Genomic DNA, 24,600 nt, shown 5'->3' with positions numbered 1-24,600 from the left:
TTGCTTTCATGGTACTGTGAACAATTGAATATTTTAAGCACTGTATGGAAACTTTTTAGCTCAGTGCCTTAAGGTATCCATTATCACTTTAAATCAAATATAAAAAGTATTTCTGAATTAATGCTGTCCATCTTTTCTTTCTATTTTAGGCTACTCATGGCCGAAGGGGACATACAGGTCCACAGGTATGGTGATTTTTTTCCTAAACTCCAAACAAGGAGCTGGAATAAAGGTGCTGTCAAGTCTCCCCCAAGTTTAAACTTATGTTGCTTTTTGATTATATTCATTATGGAATAAAATATTTTTTAAAAAATTAGACTATAATCTCAAGAATTCAGATCTTAGAAGAAAATGAAACTATAATAATATAGTTTTATATTATATATATATAATAGTTTATATATATATTATATATATATTATAGTTTATATATATATTATATATATATTATAGTTTATATAAACTATAAATAATAAAAAATATTATTTAAAATATTTTTTAAAAAATTAGACTATAATCTCAAGAATTCAGATCTTAGAAGAAAATGAAACTTAAATCAAAAACTATAAAAATTAATGACCAAAGACAGTCTCCTGTCTTACCCCAATTATTATTAAATTCAACTTTGTTTATATTTTAAGTACAAACTCTAGAGTTTGTAACCTTTCTTTAGTGAGTGACCTTTCTTTTAGATTTTTGTTCCCATTAACTTTGAAACCTTACCTACCATTGCATAAAACCCCATATAAACCAGGAGAATATAATAAAACTTTAATGCACATTGGATGTTCTGAGTATTTGGTTCAAACATTTGGTTAAACCAAAAACCACGTTCAGTCTGCTTTGCACATGTTCATGATACATTGTATATGTTCCATGAAAGAGCAGGTGTGACTTAAAATTTTATAAAATACACATCCTCGTGTTAAACATACATTGAGGATAAATAATAAGTCCATTCTCAATGGCACACGGTGAAATTCCATAACGTTAAAGATAGAAAGCATCTCAAATATTACCAGTTTTCCTCATGAAAAGAATGACAAATTAGATTTCAGCAGACTTCTGTTCAACAATAATACATACCAGAGAACAGAGTAATATCTTGAAAGCACAGAGGAAAAATAACTCTTATCTTGGAATTTTATTCCTCAATAAAATATGAGTGAATATAAAATAGACACTTTTAGACACAGAGAGCTTACCATCCACAAACATCACCCCACCCCTCGATACCCACACGCTCTCTCTCTCTCTCTCTCTGTCTTGGCCCAGTCCTGCTAATAAAACAAAATACCTCAAGCTGGTTAACTTATAAACAACAGAATTGTATATCCTACAGTTTTATGGGCTAGGAAATCCAAGATTAGGGCATCAACAGATTTAGCATCTGGTGAGAGCTTGCTCTCTGCTCCAGAAATGGTGCTGCCTTGCTGCACCCATGCATGGTGGAAGGGGCCCAGTGTTTCCTTGAGCTTCTCTATAAAGGCACTAATCCCCCTTCAAAGGCCCCACCCCTTCTTAATATTGCCTGGGGGATTAAGTTTCAACATTAATTTTGAAGAAACACACACATTCAGCCTATTGCACACTTTAAGATTAGACTTCAACAAAAAGGAGAACCAACTCAGAAAACTGGCATGATAATATAAAATGAGATTGGAGACAAAGATTTTAAGATATTTCTTCTTTCTGAGTTCTACAAAAAGGTATTAGTAAAGAACATGTATTCACATTCAGCTATGTAACAACCGAGGTATAAACTTAGGCTATTTTAATAGTTGCCTAAATTAAACTTCAACTCTTTCTTACTATTTTGGGGATTCTTACTGTGGCAGAATCCAAGAACAATGTGAACAGAATGTTCAACTTTTGATCCCTACATATTTAACTTATTTTCATGTAAATATAATAAGATGCCTGGAGATGTCTAAAGACACTGTGAAGTACATTTTGAGTTTTCAGGCAACATATCCAAGTTAGAGATAATACAAATTATATAGAAGCCAGGCCCGATGACTCAAGCCTATAATCCCAGCACATTTGGAGGCTGTGGTGGGAGGATCACTTGAGTCCAGGAGTTCAAGACCAGGCTTGAGAGCAGCATAGCAAAAGCCTGTCCACACAAACAGTAAAAGAGTAGCTGGATGTCATAGTGCACACCCATAGCGCCAACTACTCAGGAGGCTAAGGCAGGAGGATCGCTTCAGCGCAGAAATCAGGTTACAGTGAATTGTGATCATACTACTGGGACCCTGTTTCTTAAAAAAAACCAAAGTGGCAAATTTCATAGCAAAAGAAAGGGGGAGTGTGCATGCACGTGTGTGCCTATGCTATACAAAAAGACTGGGAGGAAATAGATCAACAAAGTAACTGGGGTTATCTCTGCTTGATGAGACTATAGATTTTGTATTTGCCTTTATTTTTCACATTTTTTGCAAAAACCCTACATTGTCATTCTGACTGAAAAAACATAACTCTCCACATAAGATACAAAATCATTAAAAAATCAGTGTTAACAGGTTGATTCTTTTTCACCATAGGGAAATACAGGCATTCCAGGCCCAGATGGACTTGAAGGTTCACCAGGACTTAAGGGCCCTCAGGTACATATCAAGACCAATGAGGGTGTGAGAATATAAAGAAGAATCTGGAGGGTGGGAGAATCTGAAGCCTTCATGGAAACCTGCAAGCTCCCCTTACAGAATGTCAGATTTTTAAAGTTTTCAGGGTAGTAAAGTAAGGAAGCAACACAGTCTAGCCTTATGCAGCACTTGGTCTCCTTTGTCTAAGTTTTGTCCCAGTCAAGAGGTGAGAATGAGTGTCCTGGGCAGTGGGCCCTGTGAGTTGGGTTCAGGGTAAGTAGGCCATTCCAGGGAGACCTTGAGCCAGGGAAAATGTTGAGCCTAAAATCTGGGAATTGTGGTCAGTTTAGAACAGTAATAGCTCAGTGTTACATATCTGGATGCCCGTGATGTAGAAAAATTGGCTCTACTCTTAGGAAAGAATTGCTGGAAAGACAGCTGGAGTGTTCAGCAGGGTGATCCACAGTGTGACACTCAGCCTGTCCTTTCCAACTCTCTTCTCCAGGGAGCTGCCTCCAGGACGTTTTCCCTTGCAAAGAACAAGTCATAACTGGCTCTTTGCACTGATCACATGAAGGGAAAGGAATCATGTACCAGGGAGGGCAAACCATAGCCTAAAGTAATATGAGAGGGGAAAGGAAGGCTGACCACAAAAACATTGGAAAGTTTTGGCTCTACTGCATGTTTCAAACTTAGTTTTGGAAGCTTGAGAAATAGATATACTATTTGGGAAATGTAGGATAACCAATGATCCCATTATTGTTTAAGGTTTTAATCTACATAGTTTAAGAAAATGGAAGTATTATATGTTGGTGCTTAGTGCACGGAAGTTGGGCAAAAATATCCTTAAACATCAGAAGAGAAACGTTGTCCACATTTTGCCAAGATTTCAGGGCAGTGAACAGTCTTCCCCTCAGACCTGTATCTCTTTCTGGATCAATTGCTTTTCTTTGTTATTACCTGCCAGCTAAGGAAAGCTCACTTTTCTTACCTGCAAGTGAGAAATATAGTTGGCACTGGGGTTATGGGGAAACATTTCAGTGGATTGACTGGCTTTATTTCACACTAAGCATCCCTTCTTCTATTTCATAGACCCTTACTCTTTTTTTCGTCACATAATTTAAAAAGAGATGGAAAAACCAAACACAGCATGAAAGTTTCTCTAAATATGGAAACCCTAGCTTACAGACAATAAAATATTATAGAAGTTAAAAATATCCAAATTTCAACCTACCATGTGCTACATCTTGTTTATTACCAGTCTTCAGTGTGGTTATTGAGTAGAAAACTCATTTGAATGTCTTGGTTTCAGGTTTCTGTAATTGAGGAATAGGAAGTGCAGGGAGTGGGAGTATGAAACTGCTTCAGGTAATTAGAAGTACGGAAAGGTTCAAATGCTCAGTATTTTTCCAAGCTCCAGTTTCTTTGGCTATAAATGCTCGAGCACCTAAATTTCACATTGGAGATTCACATTCCCACATGGATAAGAGAGGGTTTGACCAGGACAGAAGCAAAGGCGCGATTGGAGCTCTCTTTCCAGTGTCTGTCCATTTTACTCATTTTCAATATTCAAGTTAGTGTTCAAGTGTTCTCTTTTAGGGAGAAAATAATACTTTAATTCTATATACTTAGGGCCCAAGGGGAGAGGTCGGCATGAAAGGAGAAAAAGGAGCCCTGGGAATTAAAGGACCCCAGGTAAGTAATTAGAGTGACTGCATCGGACTTTGATCCTGGCTTTCATATGAATGTCTTTGTGATTTCTTCCCTGAATATGGCATTATTTACTACCTATGAATGAGGAAAGTGTATTAGGTTTGACTTTTGTGCCCCAATGTGACAGCCACATCACATGCTGGTCCCCATCTTACACAGCTGGATGTCACTCTGCCAGACACAGAGGTAGAAGGTCTAGCCTTCATTGCTCAGCTGAGGTTAAGACTTTTTCCTCTATGTGAACCAGTCACATCACTCCTCTGATCTCCATTCTCTTGGGACTTCCCATCACCCCCAGAATGCAGCATACTTTAGTGGTCCTCAAACTTGCACATGAGGATCTGCTGGGAGACTGAAACATTCCATCTTCTCCAGAACACTTAAACAGAATCTCTGGAAGTGGGGCCGGGTATCAGTAGTTTTAACTTCTTCCCTGGTAATTCTAATACATAGCCAGGCTGGGAATGACTGCCCAACATCAGCATTTCTCCAGCTTCATAATTAAGAATGCCCTAGAGAACTTGTTAAAGTGCAGATATGGATTCAGTAGGTCTGGCTAGTGCCTGAGATTTTGCACTTTTAAAGTGCTCCTGGGTAATGCTGATGCTTCTAGTCTCCAGCCCACCCACTGGAGTAGCAAGGCCCCGCATGATCTGGCCTTTGCCCACCTATCATAGTATATGTTTATTCATTTAGCTGTGTGTCTACCCTTCTAAATTGTGAGATTCATGAGGGCCAAGACCTTGTCTTGTTTACACAAGGTCCCTCAACTCCCAACAAAGCAATGAATTCCTTTTATTCTAGGGTTAATGGACAGTACAACTCCCAACAAGAGCTCACAACAGCAGTACCTGGCACAGAGTAGAGTTCAACATATATTTGTACAGTGTATCAGACAGTAAATGAATGAATAAGACCCTGTTGGGAGTTATGCTGTCCACTAACACTAGGATAAAAGGAATTCATTGCTTTGTTGATTAAGTTAAATGGGAGAGTGGCCCAACACTTAAGAGGTTGTACTTATTATCAGAAAACTTAAGACTATTTGCTTAGGCTTCTACCTCATGACCCTATTTTAAGTGTCTTAATTATTGCTCATGAAGATATTTGTTCCCTATTTTCATGAAGGTGATCTTTCAAAAAGCATGAAAACTTTAAAATTTCTTGGTAGAACTAAATAGATGAAAATAGATATTTTGCATTCATATTCTTGAACCATTAAAAGCTTGATGGCACCACAAATTGAGATAAAAAAGAAAATAGTGAATGTCAAGTAAAACATATATTAGGTGATTATCTCATCTGTTATATAAAATATTGAGATGTAGATGGGCTACAATCAATTACTTCTCAGCCACTTTGAGGTAAATGTTTTTTGTAAGATCAAGTACAGATGGGCTGCAATTCAAAGGTTTTGGTATTTCCCTTGCTCTAGAATTCAAAATTAGGCCAGGTGCAGTGGCTTACACCTACAGTCCTAGCACTCTGAGAGGCCAAGGTGGGAGAATCCCTTGAGCTCAGGAGTTTGAGACTGGACTGAGTAAGAATGAGATCCTGTCTCTACTGAAAGCAGAAAAATTAGCTGGGCTCAATCAACAGGTGTCTATAGTCCCAGCTACTCTGGAGGCTGAGGCAGGAGGATCACTTGAACCCAGGAGTTTCAGGTTGCTGTGAGCTAGAGTGATCACATGGAACTGTAGTCTAGGAGTAACAGAGTGAGATTCTGTCTCAAAAAAGAAAAAAAAAAAAAATCCAAAATTGTATCTCAATGGCTGTTATTCAAGTAAGTTATTTAGTTGCTCTATAGGGCACCCCTGTGAATGAGTCCCCTTTAAATTTGCTTTGGCAAGATTGGTCATAGTCATAAATCATTGAACCTCTTGGCATTACCAGAGTTAGCCAAAAGGTACCACTTCACTTGTCTAACACTTCCATTTTCTGGCTGGAAAACATGGTTTTCTTTGAGTGCTTTTCTTGAAATACTCTTGTCGACACAGCAAAAATGCTGTTTCAAAGATGTGTGAAATTTTTTATGTTTGAGACGTGATTAATGAGGTCTCAAATTTGCTGTTTCCAAGGGAAAACCACAGAGACAAACATAATCACATATACAAGAGAGTGTTATTCTTTACTGGCTCTATAAATCCACTACCATAGTACCATACTGTTTTATAGCATACAAAGACCAGCCACTGGAATGGAATAACATGAGTGTTTTCTAAAACTTTAAAGCTTTTCTTAGAATATACATTTGTAAAAGGGATGTTATTTCTGTTGACAGTGTTCTGAAAATTCATTAACATATGCAATGTTAGGGCATTCTGCATAAATCAGATGTGTGCTAATTCAGCCAAGTATGTATGTGGCTATGATTTAAAAGAATATGGACTATGGCACAAGGAAAAGGAAGAAAGGGCTTTGAAAGGAACAATTATTCTTTAATACCTTCCTACATTCCCTCTTTGTTTGATTTGCCTCAAGATCCTATCCGAATTTGACCAATGCCTAGAAAAAGAATGGAAAATTAGATATAAAGGTACTAATTCCAATTGAAGCTGTAATCATTATTTAAATACTTACACTTTCTTAGCAGAATAATCACTAGTAATATACAATATCAAGAAATATTGGAAATGTTCGATGCAAATTTGGAGTACAAAGTAGAATTTCTGCTGTCTCTACAAAGCATGGCATCATGGTAAAGGGTATAGATTCTGGAGCCAGATTGTGTAGGTTTGGTTCGTACCTTTGATTCCAAACTTTGAAAATAGAGAACTGTCAAGGTGAGTTTGGGGAGCCATAAATGGTCTGATATGGTTGCAGCATCATATGCATGGAAAAGAGTTAAAAGATAAGGTAAGGACTAGCATTATCAAAATTGACATTTAAGGTGTTTTGGCATTTGCTCTTACATTAGCCCACCAATTGCTGGCCTCTTGCTTTCTATTTTCTCACACTTAGCTCATATCTAACTCTTACAGAAGCTGAGTTTAATCTCCTTGTTTCTTCCCAGTTTGATATTTGTCAGTTGTGTCTGGAAAATTTCCCCTTAAACAAATCAAATTTAACACGTGACAAGGATGCCTTTTAAGTGTGAGAAGAACCTGTATCTCTTGTCCGTGCCCTACCTTATCCCATCTAAAGTCAAGGTGTCCTGGGCAATGCCCCACCCTTAATCTTAACTCCCAGTACAATCTGTTCTGATAAGATACTAAGGACAATTTTTTTTAAATGTTAAACTCTAAACACTTCTTTCCTAACCCCACTTAATACTAAAGCAGTTGTGATTGCCAAGAGCTCAATTGTACACTCTTAACATGAGCAAACCCCCCACCCAAGTCCCCATGTTGGAGGTTGGATTTGGCCCTAGGCTTCTGGCCCGCATCAAGTTTGAAGAGTCACATTTTAAAACTCCAGTCTGGGCTGGTATATGGATGGTAAGAGTTTAGAAATCCTATTTCATACAAATGGCCTCAGAACAGCAGACAGAAAACATACAGAATTAGGTTTATTCCCAATGTCATTCTCTTATTAACTGAGTGATTTGGAGAGAAATTCTTTAGGAATTTGCTTTTCATTTGGTAAATGGTTTTTGTATGTATCTCACTTGTATTGTTAGTGTTAAAGATTGTGTCTGTTTACCACTTAACATGGTACTTTGCACAGAATAAACGCTCAATAAAAGACAACCATTATAACAAAGCTGATGAAGATTTGACCTCTAGCTAATGCCTTCCACTTTAAATGCCCTAAACTTCTTTTTATATTCCATACATGTTCTTGAACTCCAGTTAAGTAAGGTAACTCTTTTATGCTTTGATACATTGGAAACAATAGGAAACTTCTTATTTTTCCTTCAGAAGCCACCAGCATGATCCCTTATCCAACCAGTAGTATTTGAGTAGGTAATTTATTTGGATAACTATCACTAAACTTGAACCCCATTCAATCAGCTACAAACTTCAGTTTAGTACTTTGAGGGACCCCCCATAGGAAACAGAATTCTGTTTTCTGATTTTCTGATAACAAGGCCCTGTATGTATTCATCTATCCACTTTTCCCAGACATCTTTTGTTTGGGAGGTTCTGAAAACAGGATACTTTCATTGCTCTTGTTTGTGCTTAGGGTAATTACTCATGAAATGATCTCCTAGAAATATCCATTTCATAGAGTTCATTATGTCTGAAGAAAGCATGGACAGTTGTCTCGTAGGTAAAACTTCCAATTTATAGCTTATTGTCAAGGACAATGAGAATCTCTCTACTTCCTCTCTCTGTGAAGTACAAGAAATTCCATATGGAAAACCAAAAAGTTAAACCTGCTGCTTCATCCCTCTTGGGAATCATTAATGGGTAGGTATCTGGATGGATAAATAAGTGGATGGATTGATGGGTTCTATGTATGATGGTCCAGAGATAATGAAGCTAATAGAATATACTCCTTCCTTCAAGAAATATATAGTCTAGTCTCTAATGAGCAAGAGAGAGAAATAAATTGATAATTATATACAAAGTAAAAGAATCTGTGGGACCTATGTGAAACCCAACACAGCCAAGGGCTTTGGGTATTCTTTGGGTGACACTAAATGTAAAGTTTTCAGAAGTGTCTCTGTACTCTGAAAATACAGAGTAAAGGGGGAAATGAATCATCTAAGGGTAAAACTTAATAGGATAAACATTTGGTGACTCAGACGGTTTCATGGGCGTGAACATGGAGTGATTGGAATAGTCACAGAAGATGAGGCTACAGCATCAAGCAATACCAAAATTGAGAGATTTTACATATTAAGCAGACCTTAAGATTTATTCTGAAAGCTTTTCAGAATTCAGAATTTCAGACAAGAACATGTCAGCATCTGCCTAACATTTTTAATCACTCTGACAAAAGGGTAGAAAATGGATTAGAGAAAGACCAGGCTGCAGTCAGAGAAGCCAGGAATTTAGGAAGGATTAAGCCCTAAGGCAAGTGATGGCAATGGGGGGAAGAGGAGGGATATAGAAAGTGGACAGATTCTGTGTGCCTTGTAGCTGAGTGGTTTTGAGCGGTGAGCTAGAAGGAGAGTCTAGGGTGATTCCCAGATTTCTGGCTTGGGTTTTAGGGAGAGTAAAGGGTGATATGATTTCTTAATCAAAAGAATATGAAACTAAGATCATGGTTCAAGGTAGATATTATTTTTGATAATTCCTATGGGATATCCAACAAGCTTTTTAATATATAAGTCTAGTGTTCAGCTGAGTGGTTGGCACATATTTAGGAGACATTGTGTGGATGTGATACGTGAATCTGGGCGGGGCACTTGGGAAGAGGGGACAAAGGGAGAAAAATAAAGTCAGAAGATAAAGGCTTAAGACACATGGAGGTTAACAAGACAGACAGAAGAAAGTGAACCTTAAAGGTTAATAAGAGGAGACTGGGGAGGGATCAAGACCATTGTAACTTGGTGTTCCAGAAGCTAAGAGAACGTGTTAAAGAACACACAATCAAACACAAGGTAAGGACAGAAAGATAATCAACTAGATCGAACATGAAGGCTGTGGGGTGCTCCCTGTAGTGGTGGAAGTGAAAGTTAGAAGAGAATAGGTTGAGAGCAACCGATGGAGGGTAAAAAGATTGAGACCTTTCTTTTAAGATGAAGAAGGGAAGGGGGCAGTGCCTGTGGCTCAAGGAGTAGGGCTCCGGCCCCATATGCTGGAGGTGGTGGGTTCAAACCCAGCCCCAGCCAAAAATTGCAAAAAAAAAAAAAAAAAAAGATGAAGAAGTGAGGGAGAAAACTGGGGAGTTATAGAAATCTTCTCATCTTCCTTAGCAACCAGTTCCTTGCTAAACAGTCCATTAGGAATGAACATTGGTTACGTGTTTAACTTTTTAAAAGATAAAAATGGTAATGTAACACAATTATTTGTGGTTCTAAACAAAGTAAATTTGCTAAGTATCATGCTTATTACACAGATTGCTTTGTTTATTTTTAAATTACAACAACCATGACCCAAAAAATGTGGCAAGGACTTCAATTCCCTGGAATTGGTATTACTTATAAATACCTGTAAACAATTTTACCAGAAGAGGTTTCTCTTGCCATATGTTTGGATACCCCAAAGGAAACATCTGATCCCTAGGGTTAGTAACAGAGGAAAGTGGTTGCATTGTCTCTAAGTTGAGATTTTTTTTAAATGTTCAGCCTAAACATATTCTGGTAAAACGTGCTTTCTAAAATGTTAGAAGGATTGCTGTGATAGCTAATTGATTTTTTTCCATATAGATATGTGTTATATTTATCCATTTGTTTAAGTTTTGTTATTATGTTCTTCAGTAAGATCGTAAAGCTTTCTTTCTATGGGTCATATCTTTCTTGTTAAATTCATTCTAAGCATTTTACAATTTTTGTCCCATTTGTAAACGGGAATTTATTTACATATACTTTTCTAACTTACCAGGAAAGAGAAAACTATTTTAGAATATTTCTCTTATACTACCTAATTGTATTTTGTTATTAATGTTAATTGTTTTCAGTACAAAACAAACTATTTGAGTTTCTTGAGCTTTTTAATGTACACATTATATTATTTGACTATAAAGACGAATTTACCTTAAAAAAATACTTTCTACCGAAGCAAGGGACCAGTAAGAATATAGTTCAAGTAAGGCAAATGTCATTTGAAATGCCTTCTTTAAATGTTACACATTTTAGCAACATCTGCCCCAAAAGCAAAACAGTAAGAACCTGAAAATTTCTTTGGAAGACTCTCAAGGAACCACAATCCTTAAGGCAACATCTGGAATGAATTACTTTATTAATTTTATTTTATTTACTAGGTTTATTTGACAGCTGCGATACTTTTTTCCAGATCAGGAATCAAGACAGCCATAAGTCTCCCATCTGTGGTTCATTTTTCTCTTAGAAGAGACACAAAGGGTTTGAAGGGAAGTTGCTTTATGTTTTGCTATATTTGCAATCCTTATTTTGTTTCAGGGGCCTCCAGGACCCGGAGGAGAAGCAGGGAATCAAGGCCATTTGGGAAGCCAAGGAAATAAAGTAGGTCACATTCTTTATACCCACCAAAGCTGAGGATTTTCTGCTCAAGAGGACCGTGACTGATATTAGCCAGAGCCCTTTCAACACAAGGGAGAATATATCTCATTGCCCCTAAACCCTGGCTTGATTCTTAGAGAGCCAGAAACCTCTAAGGACATGGGTGTGGACCTGGATGAGGTCAGGAATTCCAGCTCAGCATAATTTCATGAAGGGCTACACCCAATTAAAGCTCCAGCCATCTCTGGGAACAAGGGCTATTCTGAGGCAGGGTTTCCTTTCTCATTCATCCTCTCTGCCTTGTTCCCTTAATTTCCTCTCTTGCTTTTTCTTTTTCTTCCTTCCTTTCTTTCCTCTATTCATAAAAACCCTTGCTAGGGTACCTTTTGAGATCTTGATAAAGAGGATGAAATTGACACAAAGGGTTAGCTTTGTAATGAGAGCTGTTCACAAGGGCTGATATGATGGAGTCAAGCCACTGACGTTTGCAAAGATAATCAACTAGAGGATGTAATAAGATATGTAGATGACAAGAACAATCAACTGTGAAAGGAAGAGATTTCCAGGGCATGTCACAGGCAATGAAAGCTGGGAATAGAGACAATGCTGCCTTCTCATCCTGGAGAAGGCTATAGGGGAAGTGGGGTCACTGGTGAGAATCAAGTTTCTCTCACAGTGAGGAAGGTTGTGTGTTTGTCAGACGTTATGGATGTGTGTGTATTGTGTGTGAAATGAAGGCATTCCACTGGGTGTGATAGACGGGACCGGGGAGGGGAGACAGAGATGGAGGGACCCTAGATCTGGACAGAGGTGTGGAAGGAGAGAGGCATGAGCAGGGCAGCTGTACCTAGGAAGATCACTATTAATAAAGGGAACAAGGGGGTTAAGGGAGTGGGGTAAATGCCCCAAAGAAACTCAGTGAACCCCCTAGACTCATTATTAACTGGAGTAAACCTCAAACACGTACCCGGGCTTCAACTTAGTAAGTTCAAGTTCCCAGGGAAGCAGACAACCCTCTGATTAATCCTGGGCTCAATGCCTGTCTCTACCAATTAACCAAGTGTATGGGTCTGGACAAGTCATGTGGCCTTCCTTGTTTCCTTCCCTTAAAGCAGATGTCTCCACTTTTAGCATGTACATGAATCAGCTCAGAAGCTTATGTAATGGTGTACACTGTTGAGCTCCACTACCAGAGACTGATAATCCAGTGGGGTACAAGAATTTCCTTTTAAACATGAAAGCTGGATGACTATGGTATGTGTGCCCTTAGGGCGCACTTTGAATACTCCTTCCTGGAAAAAAGGCATCGGGACAGATGACCTCCTGCTTCCCTTTCATAGGACCCTATTCTGTTTCACCTCCAGAGCTCAGCTCAGGTAGACTCTCTTCTATTAGTGCTTCTCACACTCACTGTTGCCTTTCTGTCCTTAAAAATGACTTAACCACTCCCCATCCCTTAAGTGTAGGATGCACACACTTCTACACTCTTTCAAGAAGTACAATATGGAAAGGGGGAGGAAGACAGAGAGTAACTTGTCAGGAAAATTGACCAACACTTCCTCAACCAAATCAAGGTTGACATGGGCGGTGCATAAGTCATGTTGATAATATGTCCCCTTAACGTGATGTGATGAAAATGTACTTTACACTGTGGTCTTTCTCCCTAAAACCCACAAACATGGTCTAATCATCGGGAAAACATCAGGCAAACTGCAAATGGGGGACATTCTACAAAATGCCTGCCCCCGTACTCCTCAAAACTGTCAAGGTTATCAAACAGAAAGTCTAAGAAACTGTCCCAATCTAGGCAAGCCTGAGGAGATAGGGCATGTGGTGTCCTGGATGGGATCCTGGAACAGAAAAAGAATATTAGGTAAAAAGTAAGGAAATGTGAATAAAGTAGAGGCTTTAGTTATTAATAGTAAGTTAATATTGATTTGGTTGTGACAAATGTACCTTATGAAATTCCATTAGTTAATGTAGTGTTAACAATAAGGGCAAGTTAATGTGGGATGTATAGGAACTATTGCACTACATTGATAATACTTCTGTAAATCTAAAATTCCAAAATTAAAATTTTTTACTTGAATAAAAAAGAAATTAACCTTTAAATTAATAATTAATTTAAATTCCTTAAAAAAGGAATTAACCTTCCTTTGTAAACATGTGTTAATTTCAGTTGCAGCTGAACTTTCCTCAGCCGTAGTACTGAGATTGATTTATAAGCCACAGTAGATGTTCTACTAGTCAGAAGTCAGAAACTATTGCCAGGGATGTCGTGCTCACTCGTCCATCTTGATTCACAGTCAAAACCTTAAAATTAGATTATTAATCTACCATTTTTGCAACAGCCAGACGGTTTATGAGAATCATGGAAAACAATTTTGTTAATTTCTTTTTTAAACAGTACAGAGATTCCTCCTTGACTCAAGGTTAGACACTTCATGGCACTGAGCTGCTAAGATAGCAACTTGCACTAAACAATAAATCAGGCACCGAGACTTCATTCTCAGTGGAGGACACTTCACTGGCCAACAATAACTGTTTCTCTTGTCACTTGCGCAACACACAGTCCTGGGCACAAACCCATTATTGTGTGTAATCCACTTGGATGCAGTTGAGTTTGTGCCATATTGCTAATCTCCACTGCAAAAACAACCTAACAAGAAAATATTTCTTTGTTCTGTTCAACAGGGAGAACCTGGAGATCCAGGAGAAAAAGGAGCTGTTGGCTTTTCTGGTCCTCGGGGCTTGCCGGTTTGCATGTTATCACTACTTTTGATCTAGCTCTTGGAATCTTTGACTTCAAATAGTTACCTGCTATGGTTCTCTAAAGAGAGTTTTAAAGATAGCATCCCTTTTCAGCTTTATAATTTTCTAGGAAATGAGAAAGAGATTGTCTTCCTCTTGGATTAGTTCCTTGGCCAGCTTTCTTAAGGTGGCATTTCCCTGGGTACCAATCATGGCTGGGATGCGCTTAAAGTCCAACTGTCTCTAGCATCCTCACAGTCCTTCTGCCAACATTTTCTTCCATCAGAGACTCTTCCTCAGAAACAGATCCTGTCCTTCGAGGCTCAGGCAGAGGCAGCCAAGGCCCAGGCATTTAGGCATTCCTGTTTTTGCCTAGCAAACTAAAAATGGTATTAATATACAAATGGTATCTAGAAGAGGTAATCCTACTATTTCTTCTTTTTGAAAAATTACTATATATATGATATTTTCTCATTTAATCCTTGTGACACCAGGGTATAATTATTATTCTTATTGTACAGATGAGAAGACTAAGGGACTTGCATTGTCTGAGTCCATTATTGATAGTTACCCTTAGTGCTGCCATCACAACATGTCAGTAGCCTGCCCCAGAGAGAATCCTGCTTCCTACTTTCCCTTAATCAAACCTGAAAGCTGATCTCTTGTGACTAAACCTGCCTAGACTATTCTCCTGTAGTCTGGAATGTTTGTAACTAATTGCTTTGTTTACAGGGTGATGATGGCCGTCCAGGTTATGGTATTGTTGGAAGCAAGGGAGCAAAAGTAAGTTTTGCTCTGGAAGCCAGACATTTTCCATCTATTTTTGTTGTCGTTGTTGCTTGTTTTCTTTGCTACATTTAAGAGTGAAAGAAAGGTATGACTAAGCAGTCTCGGACAGTTAGAAATAATATATTTTGATAATTGATTTAATGAAATCCTGTGGGGAATGTGCTGGTGATGAAAACAAAGTGATGGCTTAAGGTGCAGGAAACAATTGAGACCTGAAAATGAATTTTTTCTTTTTTCTTGCAGTGATATATGGGTAAGGCCTGACTTGTCCCAGCCTGAACAGTGCGTCTAATGAATTTAACCATAATTATAGAATCCACAAACACATAATATAGTTGAAGATATCATTTCTGCAAAATTTTTGAGACCTATGACAAAGAATTACTGGGGCAGAAAACTTCAGTAAATGGAGAGGCATACCAAGTTCTTGATGGAAAGTCTTAAATATTATAAAGATTCAATATAATTTGAAGTGAAATCTCAAGGGGTATAATGTAAAAGGCTGTTTGAAAGAATAAAGAATGAAAAGAAGCTAAAACTTTTTGAAAAACAAATCAATTAAAGAAGGATTCCCTGTGAAGTAGTCATTAGAATAGAGATTTTTTTTTTTTTGCAGTTTTTGACTGGGGCTGGATTTGAACCCTCCACCTCCAGCATATGGGGCCAGCGCCCTACTCTTTTGAGCTATAGGTGCCACCCAGAATAGAGAATATTTAATAACCATGATATAAGTTCTTAATATCCCATAAGAAGAGAAATATTAAGTAGCCTATTACATTAGATTATCAGCTATCCTACAAAGTGAATATATATGAAATTTGTAATTATGTAAATAACTTTTTATGTGATAACTTTGAGTAAAAATTCAGAGTGTACTCAGAAAAACATTTATGCTGATTTGTGCTAAAATTTATTTTAAAAAACTAAAAGGCAATATGACAATACATATGATAGTTCTATTGTTCTGGGTAGTAAGATTTGGATGACTTTTTCTCTGTTCTTTTAATTTATACATGTTTGAGCATTTATTACTTTTAATTATCAGAAAATAAACTTAATTTTAAATAAGATATATATTTTTCATCAAATAGGAATTCATAAATCTCTTTATTAAGATAAGATAAACAGAGGATCTGAAAATTATCGAGTTTAGACTCTATAGTCTTCCCAAATTTCTCCATTGAAATCCGTTCTAAGAAAACTGTTTCAAAGACACGTGATCTAACGACCATCTATGTGGCTCACTACAAAAGTTTTGAGACAGACTATGTTTTGCTCCATTATTTCACCTCCAAGAAACACAGCCAACAGTATCCTTCTTTATTCACCTGTGCAAGTTTCAGTTTGCTCACTTATTGGCATTACTGGGAGGGCTTCATTTGTTTCCATCTGCACAGATGTTTATGTTTCTCGATTTTTGCATATCTCAAAACTTTCGTAATGACCCATGTATCCTGTAACACATGTACAGAAGATGAAGAGCTGATTCGTAATCCCTCAGATGTATACTTTTAGCCCTTTATCTTAAAATATCATAATATTTTGATGAAATCAGTATATTGCTTAATTTAGAAAATGGAGTTAGTGTCTCAAATACTGAGATACAGATTCCCATTGTTTCAGCCCTTCCTTGATATAGAGGTACTAAAACCAACTGAGGCAGCAGATAAAATTAAAGTCAACATAAACCTACTTGGATGAAGTGTGCATGTATTAATCTTCCCTATTGTCAATTATAGGGGCAAGAAGGATTCCCTGGAGAAAGTGGACCGAAGGTATTATGCATTTCATAGTGACTAGAGATCAGTCAGAAATATTACGGGGTTATGAAATGTATCCCAGGTCAATAAAAGAATAGTGAATGATAAATAAATGTCCTACCTTTGTGGGAGAAAGAAGAGAGAAAAGAAATTTTTTTTCAGTTTTAAGACAAATTTGTTCAGAAGTATAAGACTTAAAAATATTTCTTTTCTAGTTCTTTAACTCACAGGTACAAAAAGATAATCTTTTAAATTTTTTCTTAAATTTCTTCCCTCTAGCTTATGTATTTTCTTCTTTGCTCAAAGAAAAGTAAAATATAATGAAAACCAAAATTGTCTGACTTACCTGGTTCATTCTTACCAATGTATTTATGAATCATCTTCCAATAACAAGTGAGCAGTAACATCATTTACCTAATGGCTTTTGCTTTTTCTAGAAACCCTTACTTACCTCAGTAAATATCAAGTCCTGTGGTAGCATCAGAGGACAGAATAAATGGCACAGTTCATGTCTCCAAGGAGCCCATGTTTTGGTCAAGCAGACAGAAAAATGAAACAATAATAATGCAATGTGCTATGTAGAGAGCTTTGCAAATGAAAAGAAAAACAACCTTAGACTGTTAAAAATTACATATGAAAAACGTTTTCGTGTTAGAATTAGTTTAAAAACTCAAATATATCTCTGTGATTATACATATATATGATTATGAAAATAGAATATATATATTATATATAATCATTTTCATAATCTATTCTAATAATCTATTTTCATAATCATTTTATTTTAATATACTTATTTAGGGTGAGATCGGGGACCCTGGCAGTCCAGGAGAGACTGGACCCAAGGGAGCTAGAGGCAAAACGGTAAGCTTCTCATATTTCAATTGTTGACAACCTCAACTGCTGTGGGAAGTCCCTCATGCGTTTATAATCATTTGGGTCACTTATTCCTAAAGACTTATAGAATGCATTTTTTGTTAAGGGAAACTTAGGGAAGAGAAATGGTCATATTAGGTATCTCTTAATGCTGGCAAGAAGGCAATGAACTGTTTGCTTTGGTAAAAAAAGTTCACCTGTTCTAGCTGCCAAGGTATTATTCTTAACACTGAAAATAAGATTTTGTTAAGGAATCCCTGTGATCCAAGATGGGTTTTGCACTTTCAAAATATGGTCAGTTTAACCTCCCTGGCAGGTTTGGTGCCATCTAAGGCTCACTGGCATTTTCCCTTTAGTGTTAAGGTTTGGTTAACTACTTTTAATGAAGTATATGTGGAAAAATCTCCTCCCTTAGCTCAACAGAGTACCTCTTGGGCTTTGGGAGAACATTTGTATTTACTATGTAACTGAATATGTCTTTACTATTCTTTGGAGGGCTTAAATACTGCCTGATGTTTTAGATCACTCTGAATACACACGCCTCCATTACACCTCATCTCATTGGCTTGCCTTGGGTTCTAGTAGGTTAGCAATGGATTTCTTGCATCTGCTGGTTCTTTATATATCTTACACTGTGTATAAATGAGATAACTGTTTTATTTTTAAAAAATTTCAGATAATTGTTTTTCACTACAGCCTTCATCTATTTTTATTCAGAACATCAGTGATCAGGCAAGCTGGTCTTAATTTACCATGTCAATTAATAAGGATTAAAAAAATTGGATTAAAAATGTATACGTGAGGTGGTTTTCCATGTTTGTCTTCATAACTTTACTCTGATTACTTTTGTTTCGACCAACTGTAGCAAGAACTTTTTATAGAGATTATTTATGTAGCTCTTAGAAGAATAAAGTAAGAGACCTTCTCTTTTCCTCTCCTCCTTCTCCCAAGAGGACTTCTTCCCAGCTATGATTCTTTTTTTCATACGCATTTTTGGATTGCTGTTCTTTAACATTATGCTCTTTTGAAAAAATGACAAAGACTGGTATAATTAGAAAAATAATTGGGAAAGACTTTCAAATGAATCCAGATGTCATCTGTGTTGAAGTACTCTGGATCGTTTTTCTTGGCTTGTTAATGAAGTTGTTTAACCTTGAACATCGGAAGCATGCTGCTAACAAGTTCTGCTGTTTGTTGGACCCTTCCTCCTAAGGGCACATTAATAATTTTTTAAAAGCCACTAAACTAATGGAAAACATAAACTTCTTTACTCAACTTTGGAAATACTTGAATTTCTTTTTTGTTCTCTGTGTTCGATAATTTATCACTGTTTATAACTTGCTTATTTCGCTCACCCAGCTGCTTTTTCCACTTTTATTTTTAGACTTGAAGTTTAGACTTTGAAAATTTCAGGTTTTCTCTGAAAAAGCTAAAGTTTTTATTAGAAGATTTTAATAAAATTTTGCCTTAAATTCTGAGTGCCTCTTTCGTTCTCTTGCATTCATTATATTCCTATTTTAAGTTCTATAATACAAATCTTCATTCTGATTTTTTTCTTGAGAATTTTGTTAGGCTGACTGTGGTCAGCATATAATCTTAGCACTCTGGGAGGCTGAGATAGGAGGACCACTTGAGGTGAGAAGTTTGATACCAGCCTGAACAAGAGGGAGACTCCATCTCTACAAAAAAAAAAAAAAAAAAAATAGAAAAATTAGCCAGACACAGTGGCAAACTACTGTAGTCCTAGCTACTTGGGAGGCCAAGGCAGGAGGATTGCTTCAACCCAGAGTCTGAGGTTGTTGTGAACTGGGCTGACGCCACAGCACTCTAGCCTGGGCAATAGAGCAAAATCTTGTCTCCAAAAAAAATTTTTTTAAACTTAAATTTTGCGGGTACATGTGAATCTCTCTAAATGTAGAATATAAATGTCTTAACACAATAACTAAGAAAATGACATAAAGGCTATGTTAACCAGTTGGATGAAAGTATTTCAAATTGTATATAGCAACAGCACTCTGTGCCCCATGATAGCATTAATGTACACAGATATGATTTAATAAAAAAAAAACTTAAATTTTGCCATATTTTTTAACCTACTTTTTGTGTATATTTGTGTTTTGTATGCAGGTTTTTTTGTTTTCTTTTTACCAACTTCACACGTGTACCCAGTTTAAAGCAGGGTTTCTCAGTCTCAGCACTATTGACAGTTCTGGCTGGATAATTCTTGTTGTGAGGGCCTGTCCTATGCATTGTAGGATGTTTAGCCCCATCCTTGGAATCTACCCAGTAGACTCCAGCATCAATCACCCTAGTTATGACAACCAAAAATGCCTTCAGACATTGCCGTACTTTCCAGGAGGGAGGGATGGCAAAAGTCTCCCTAGCTGAGACCCACTGGTTTAAAGAGTCAAAAAACTTCACAAGTTTTCTTATTGAAAAAAAAAAGAATAATCTTTCCAAATCCTCGTCCCCTCCTATTTTCTTTTACCTCAAAACGATTACTTTAATTACTGAACTGATTGATTTGGAATTGACAATGTACTTCTTCTAAATATCATGCTTAAGCATTTTAAACTGGGTACTACTATTAACAGTTGCTGAATTCCTTTTCTTAACTTACCATTTATCTGAATCTTCTCTGAAGACATTAAATGCAGCAAATATTCTATTGAATTTAATCCTGATCCAGTGCTTCTGACCTCACGAGCATGCTCTGTGATTTTTCTCTCTGTGCCTGGTGCCCAGTGCCATATAGCAACTGCCCTTCATCTCCTCCCTGACAATTTCCTTTGCCTTTCTTCTGTATGGGATCTCTGCTTCTCATTCCCATTCCCTCACTCCTGTGGGATTTCTGCCTTGTTTTACAAAAAAAAAAAAAAAAAAAAAAAAAAAAAAACACCTCATCTAGGAGCCTGCTAAAAAGAGATGAATGAGAGGTACATTTTTTTGATACAGCCAACATTTGAAAATGGCTTTATTCTACCTTCAGACGTGATTGATATTTTGCCCTCTATGCAATTGTAGGTTGGAATTAAATCCTCAGAATTTTGAAGGCAGTCATTTCTCTACTACTTCTAGCTTTTTGTGTTGCTTTGGGGAAGTATAGATCCGTTCTGATTCCTGATTTTTTGTATGTGAAAACATCAGAAAACTGAAAACTGAACAGTTTTCTCTTTCTGGAAGCTTACTGGATCATCTTTCTGTCTCTAGAGTTTTGGCATTTCATGGTTTTTATCACTCTGTGTATGGCCCATTTTTATCCATTTTCCTGGGCATTAGGTAGGCCCCTGGAGCCTAGAAATACATGTCCTTCAGTTCAAAGAAGTGTTCATTAATTATTTTGATGATTTCTTGCCCTCTCTTTTCTCTAGTCCCTGTTTTTTAAAATACTCTATTAATTTAGTATAATTTGTATATTAATATAGTCCTTCAGTTTTCCTATCTCTTCTCTCCTATTTTCCTGCTCTTTACCTTTTTGCTTTATTTTCTGAGACAATTCCTTGAATTTATCTTTTAATGTTTCATTCATACTTTAATTTTCAAGAGGACCTTTTTGCCCTGAGAGTGCCTTTATTGTAGTATACTGTTCTTGTTTCATGGTTGAAACATCTTCTGTTATCTCTCTGAGGATAAATGAGTATTCTCAAGTCATCTTTGCCCAACATTGTTTTCCATAGTTTTTTTTTTTTTTTCTGTTTTGATCTCTATTTTCTATATGTTTTAAGAATGAGCTATCTATTCATATTTAAAAATTGAGGTCAAAAAGACTGATTGGAATCCCTGAGGACATGAGTAGGGCTTCGCAACTACAGTTTTCACTAGAGAGTGATCTGGCTGAACTCTTTATTTAGCAAAACGATGATGTCAGTATCTTTAGTATAGTCAAATTCTCCTTAGAACAACTTTTTCAATTTCCTACTTGGAAAGTAGAGGTCTAGCTGCCAACTTTCTAGGAGCCATGTGAAAAAGAACTAGAGAGTCTCACATCTACTGCACGAGCCTTCATTTCACTTCCCTGTTCCAGCATGATACCATAGGGTTTCAATTCTGCCTGGAATCCCACCTTAGATTTACCCCTGTTTGTTGCTAGGGTGGAAAATGGGACATCCACCCAGCTGTTGAGAATAGGAGACTTGGGGATTCCTAAAATGATTTACAACTAAACCTCTTTATTTTACCTCTTCCCCACTCCCTCACTTCTGGAGATTCCTGGTGCTGCCAAATCCTCAGCCTTCTAGGAATGTGTGATATAAAACACATCAGTTCCTGGCTTTCCCTGCTGCCGACTTAGCATTCATCCTTTTCAGGTCTGCTAAGTCATTTAACACCTATATATCTGCTTTCCAGATGCCAAAATTTTATGATTATCATCTCCTTTCTTATTTTCCCCATCATTGTGGTTTTTTGCCTTTAAAAAATCTATTTATTATCTCTTAGTAAGGTACTGGAAAGGAATGAAAGTAAAGCCATGTATTCAATCTACCATTTTTTCCTGGAGGTTAACCAATGTCTACTAAATAAAATATGGCCAGTAAGTTAATCTTTTTCACTTAAACTAGCACACTGTCAATATCATTGTACTACCCAAAGGATATCAATAATTACTGTCCATAAGCAATGCTTTTACAAATGAAGTTGATTTTAGATAACTTTATTATTTATTCTTATAAAGGTTATAAATCCCATGGCATGTTGAATGAAGAAAAATATTACCCCAATTTTTAAACAAAATTTCTACTTCTCTTCATGATAAATTTATTATTGAATACATAACAATTTCTGACATATAGTAAGCAGATAAAAACTGCTGCTTTTTGTGTGTTTTAATTTCAAATATTAAGGGGGATACAAATGTTTTTGTTACATGACAACTGTTGTTTTTATTGCTGCTGTTATTCCCCGCTTCTTTACAAATATTTTCAGCTAACAGTTAAGTGTTTTCTTTTGTCATTTCTAAAGGACTTACTATTATTATTTTTTTGCTAGGCTTTTCTGTGTTTTTCAATTTAGTTACCTACCATTGTTTAAATAAAAAGTAACTTTTTGACCCGGCAGTTCCAGCCCTATCAATCTTTCTAAATAATCAGAATTGTGCATATAACTTTATAATAGCATTGCTTATTACAACAAAATAAATTAAAAGCCAATAATCAGGGACTGATAAAATAAATCAGGGTATATCCATGAAAAATTCTTTTGCAAAACAATATTTAGTGACATGAAAATGTCTGGAGATATATTTAGTTTAAAAGGTAACAAAAAAACTATGATCCAAATTAAGGGTTTGGGTTTTTGGGGGGTTTTTTTGTTTTTTTGTTTGTTTGTTTTGAGACACAGTCTCATTATGTCACCCTCAGTAGAGTGCTGTGGCATCACAGGTCACAGCAACCTCAAACTCTTGGGCTTAAGTGATTCTCTTACCTCAGCCTCCCAAGTAGCTGGCATTACAGGTGCCTGCCACAGTGCTGGGCTATTTTGTTGTTGTTGCAGTTGTCATTGTTGTTTTAGCTGTCCCAGGCCGGGTTCAAACCTGCCAACCTCAGTGTATATGGTCAGTGCCCTACCCACTGAGCTACCAGCGCCACCCCCAAATAAGTTACTTATTTAATATATACCTCATCTCATTTACTTAATTATTGTGTTAAGACATTTATACTCTATACTTAATAGATCTGATATGTACCCTTGCATTATGCACCATGGGTGTGATCCCACCATTCACCCTCCCTCAATCTCAACTCACCCTTCTTGGGCCATAGTTGTGGTCTATTCTTCATATGAAAATGTAAGTGATTGTAAATTGGTTTCATAAAAGTACTGAGTACACTGGATATTTTTTCCTTCGATTCTTGAGATACTTTACTAAGTAGGATATGTTCCAGCTCCATCCATGTTAATGTAAAAGAGGTAAAGTCTCCATATTTTTTAAGGCTGCATAATATTCCATGGTATACAAATACCACAGTTTATTAATCCATTAATGGGTCATTGGGCACTTGGACTTCTTCCATGACTTGGCTATTTATGAATTGAGCTGCAATGAACAATCTGGTGCAAATATCTTTGTTATAAAGTGATTTTTGGTCTTTTAGATAACCTAGTAGAGGAATTACAGGATCAAAGGGAAGGTCTACTTTTAGATCTCTGAGTATTCTCCATACTTCCTTCCAAAAGGGATATATTTGCTTGCACTCCCACCAGCAGTGCAGAAGTGTTCCCTTTTCTCCACATCCACACCAACATCTGTAGTTTCGTGGGTTGTTTTCTTTTGTTTTTAATTAAATCATAGCTGTGTACATTAATGCAGTCATGGGGTACAGTGAGCTGATTTCATATACAATTTGAAATACTTTCATCAAACTGGTTAACATAGCCTTCATGGCATCCTCTTAGTTATTGTGTTAAGACATTTATATTCTACATTTAGAAAGATTCACATGTACCCTTGTAAGGTGAACCATAGGTGTGATCCCACCAAACACCCTCCCTCCACTCATCCTCCCCCCTCCCCTCCACTCCCTCTCCCCTTTCCCCATATTCTTGGGCTATAAACTGGGTTATAGCTGTCATATGAAAGCTATAAATTAGTTTCATAGTAGGGCTGAGTACATTGGATACTTTTTCTTCCATTCTTGGATACTTTGCTAAGAAGAGTATGTTCCAGCTCCATCCATGTAAACATGAAGGAGGTAAAGTTTCCATCTTTCTTTAAGACTGCATAATATTCCATAGTGTACATATACCACAATTTATTGATCCATTCGTGGGTTGATGGGCACTTGGGCTTCTTCCATGACCTAGCAATTGTGAATTGGGCTGCAATAAACGTTCTGGTACAAATATCTTTGTTGTAGTGTGTTTTTTTGGTCTAGTTTTGGGATTTTGTTATGTGAGACACTTTTACTCAAGTTAGATGATATCTCAAAGTAGTTTTGACTTGCATTTTCTGATGATTAAAGATGATGAGCATTTTTTCATGTGTCTATAGGCCATGCACCTATCTTCTTCAGAGAAGCTTCTGTTCAAGTCCCTTGCCCACAATGAAGTAGGATTACTTGTTCTTATCTTATTAATAAGTTTGAGTTTTTTGTGGATT

The 24,600-nt window shown here is 36.8% G+C and overlaps 1 protein-coding gene across 1 annotated transcript in view; it reads left to right on the top strand.

Moving 5' to 3' along the window:
• LOC100962201 (collagen alpha-6(VI) chain) overlaps positions 1–24,600 on the top strand; it is a 108,866-nt gene that overhangs the window by 47,553 nt on the left and 36,713 nt on the right. Inside the window, exons 21-28 of the mRNA XM_003781864.3 lie at positions 150–185; positions 2,544–2,606; positions 4,218–4,280; positions 11,269–11,331; positions 14,023–14,085; positions 14,812–14,862; positions 16,608–16,643; positions 17,430–17,492. Of these exons, the coding sequence (XP_003781912.3) occupies positions 150–185; positions 2,544–2,606; positions 4,218–4,280; positions 11,269–11,331; positions 14,023–14,085; positions 14,812–14,862; positions 16,608–16,643; positions 17,430–17,492 (438 nt within the window). The remainder of the gene's footprint in view (positions 1–149; positions 186–2,543; positions 2,607–4,217; positions 4,281–11,268; positions 11,332–14,022; positions 14,086–14,811; positions 14,863–16,607; positions 16,644–17,429; positions 17,493–24,600) is intronic.

This window comes from Otolemur garnettii, unplaced genomic scaffold (genome assembly GCF_000181295.1).
Source record: "Otolemur garnettii isolate 467f Iridium unplaced genomic scaffold, OtoGar3 scaffold00002, whole genome shotgun sequence".
Taxonomy (NCBI): Eukaryota; Metazoa; Chordata; class Mammalia; order Primates; family Galagidae; genus Otolemur; species Otolemur garnettii.
Note: the sequence above shows the minus strand (reverse complement) of the source record. Positions and strands in the feature narration are given on the sequence as shown.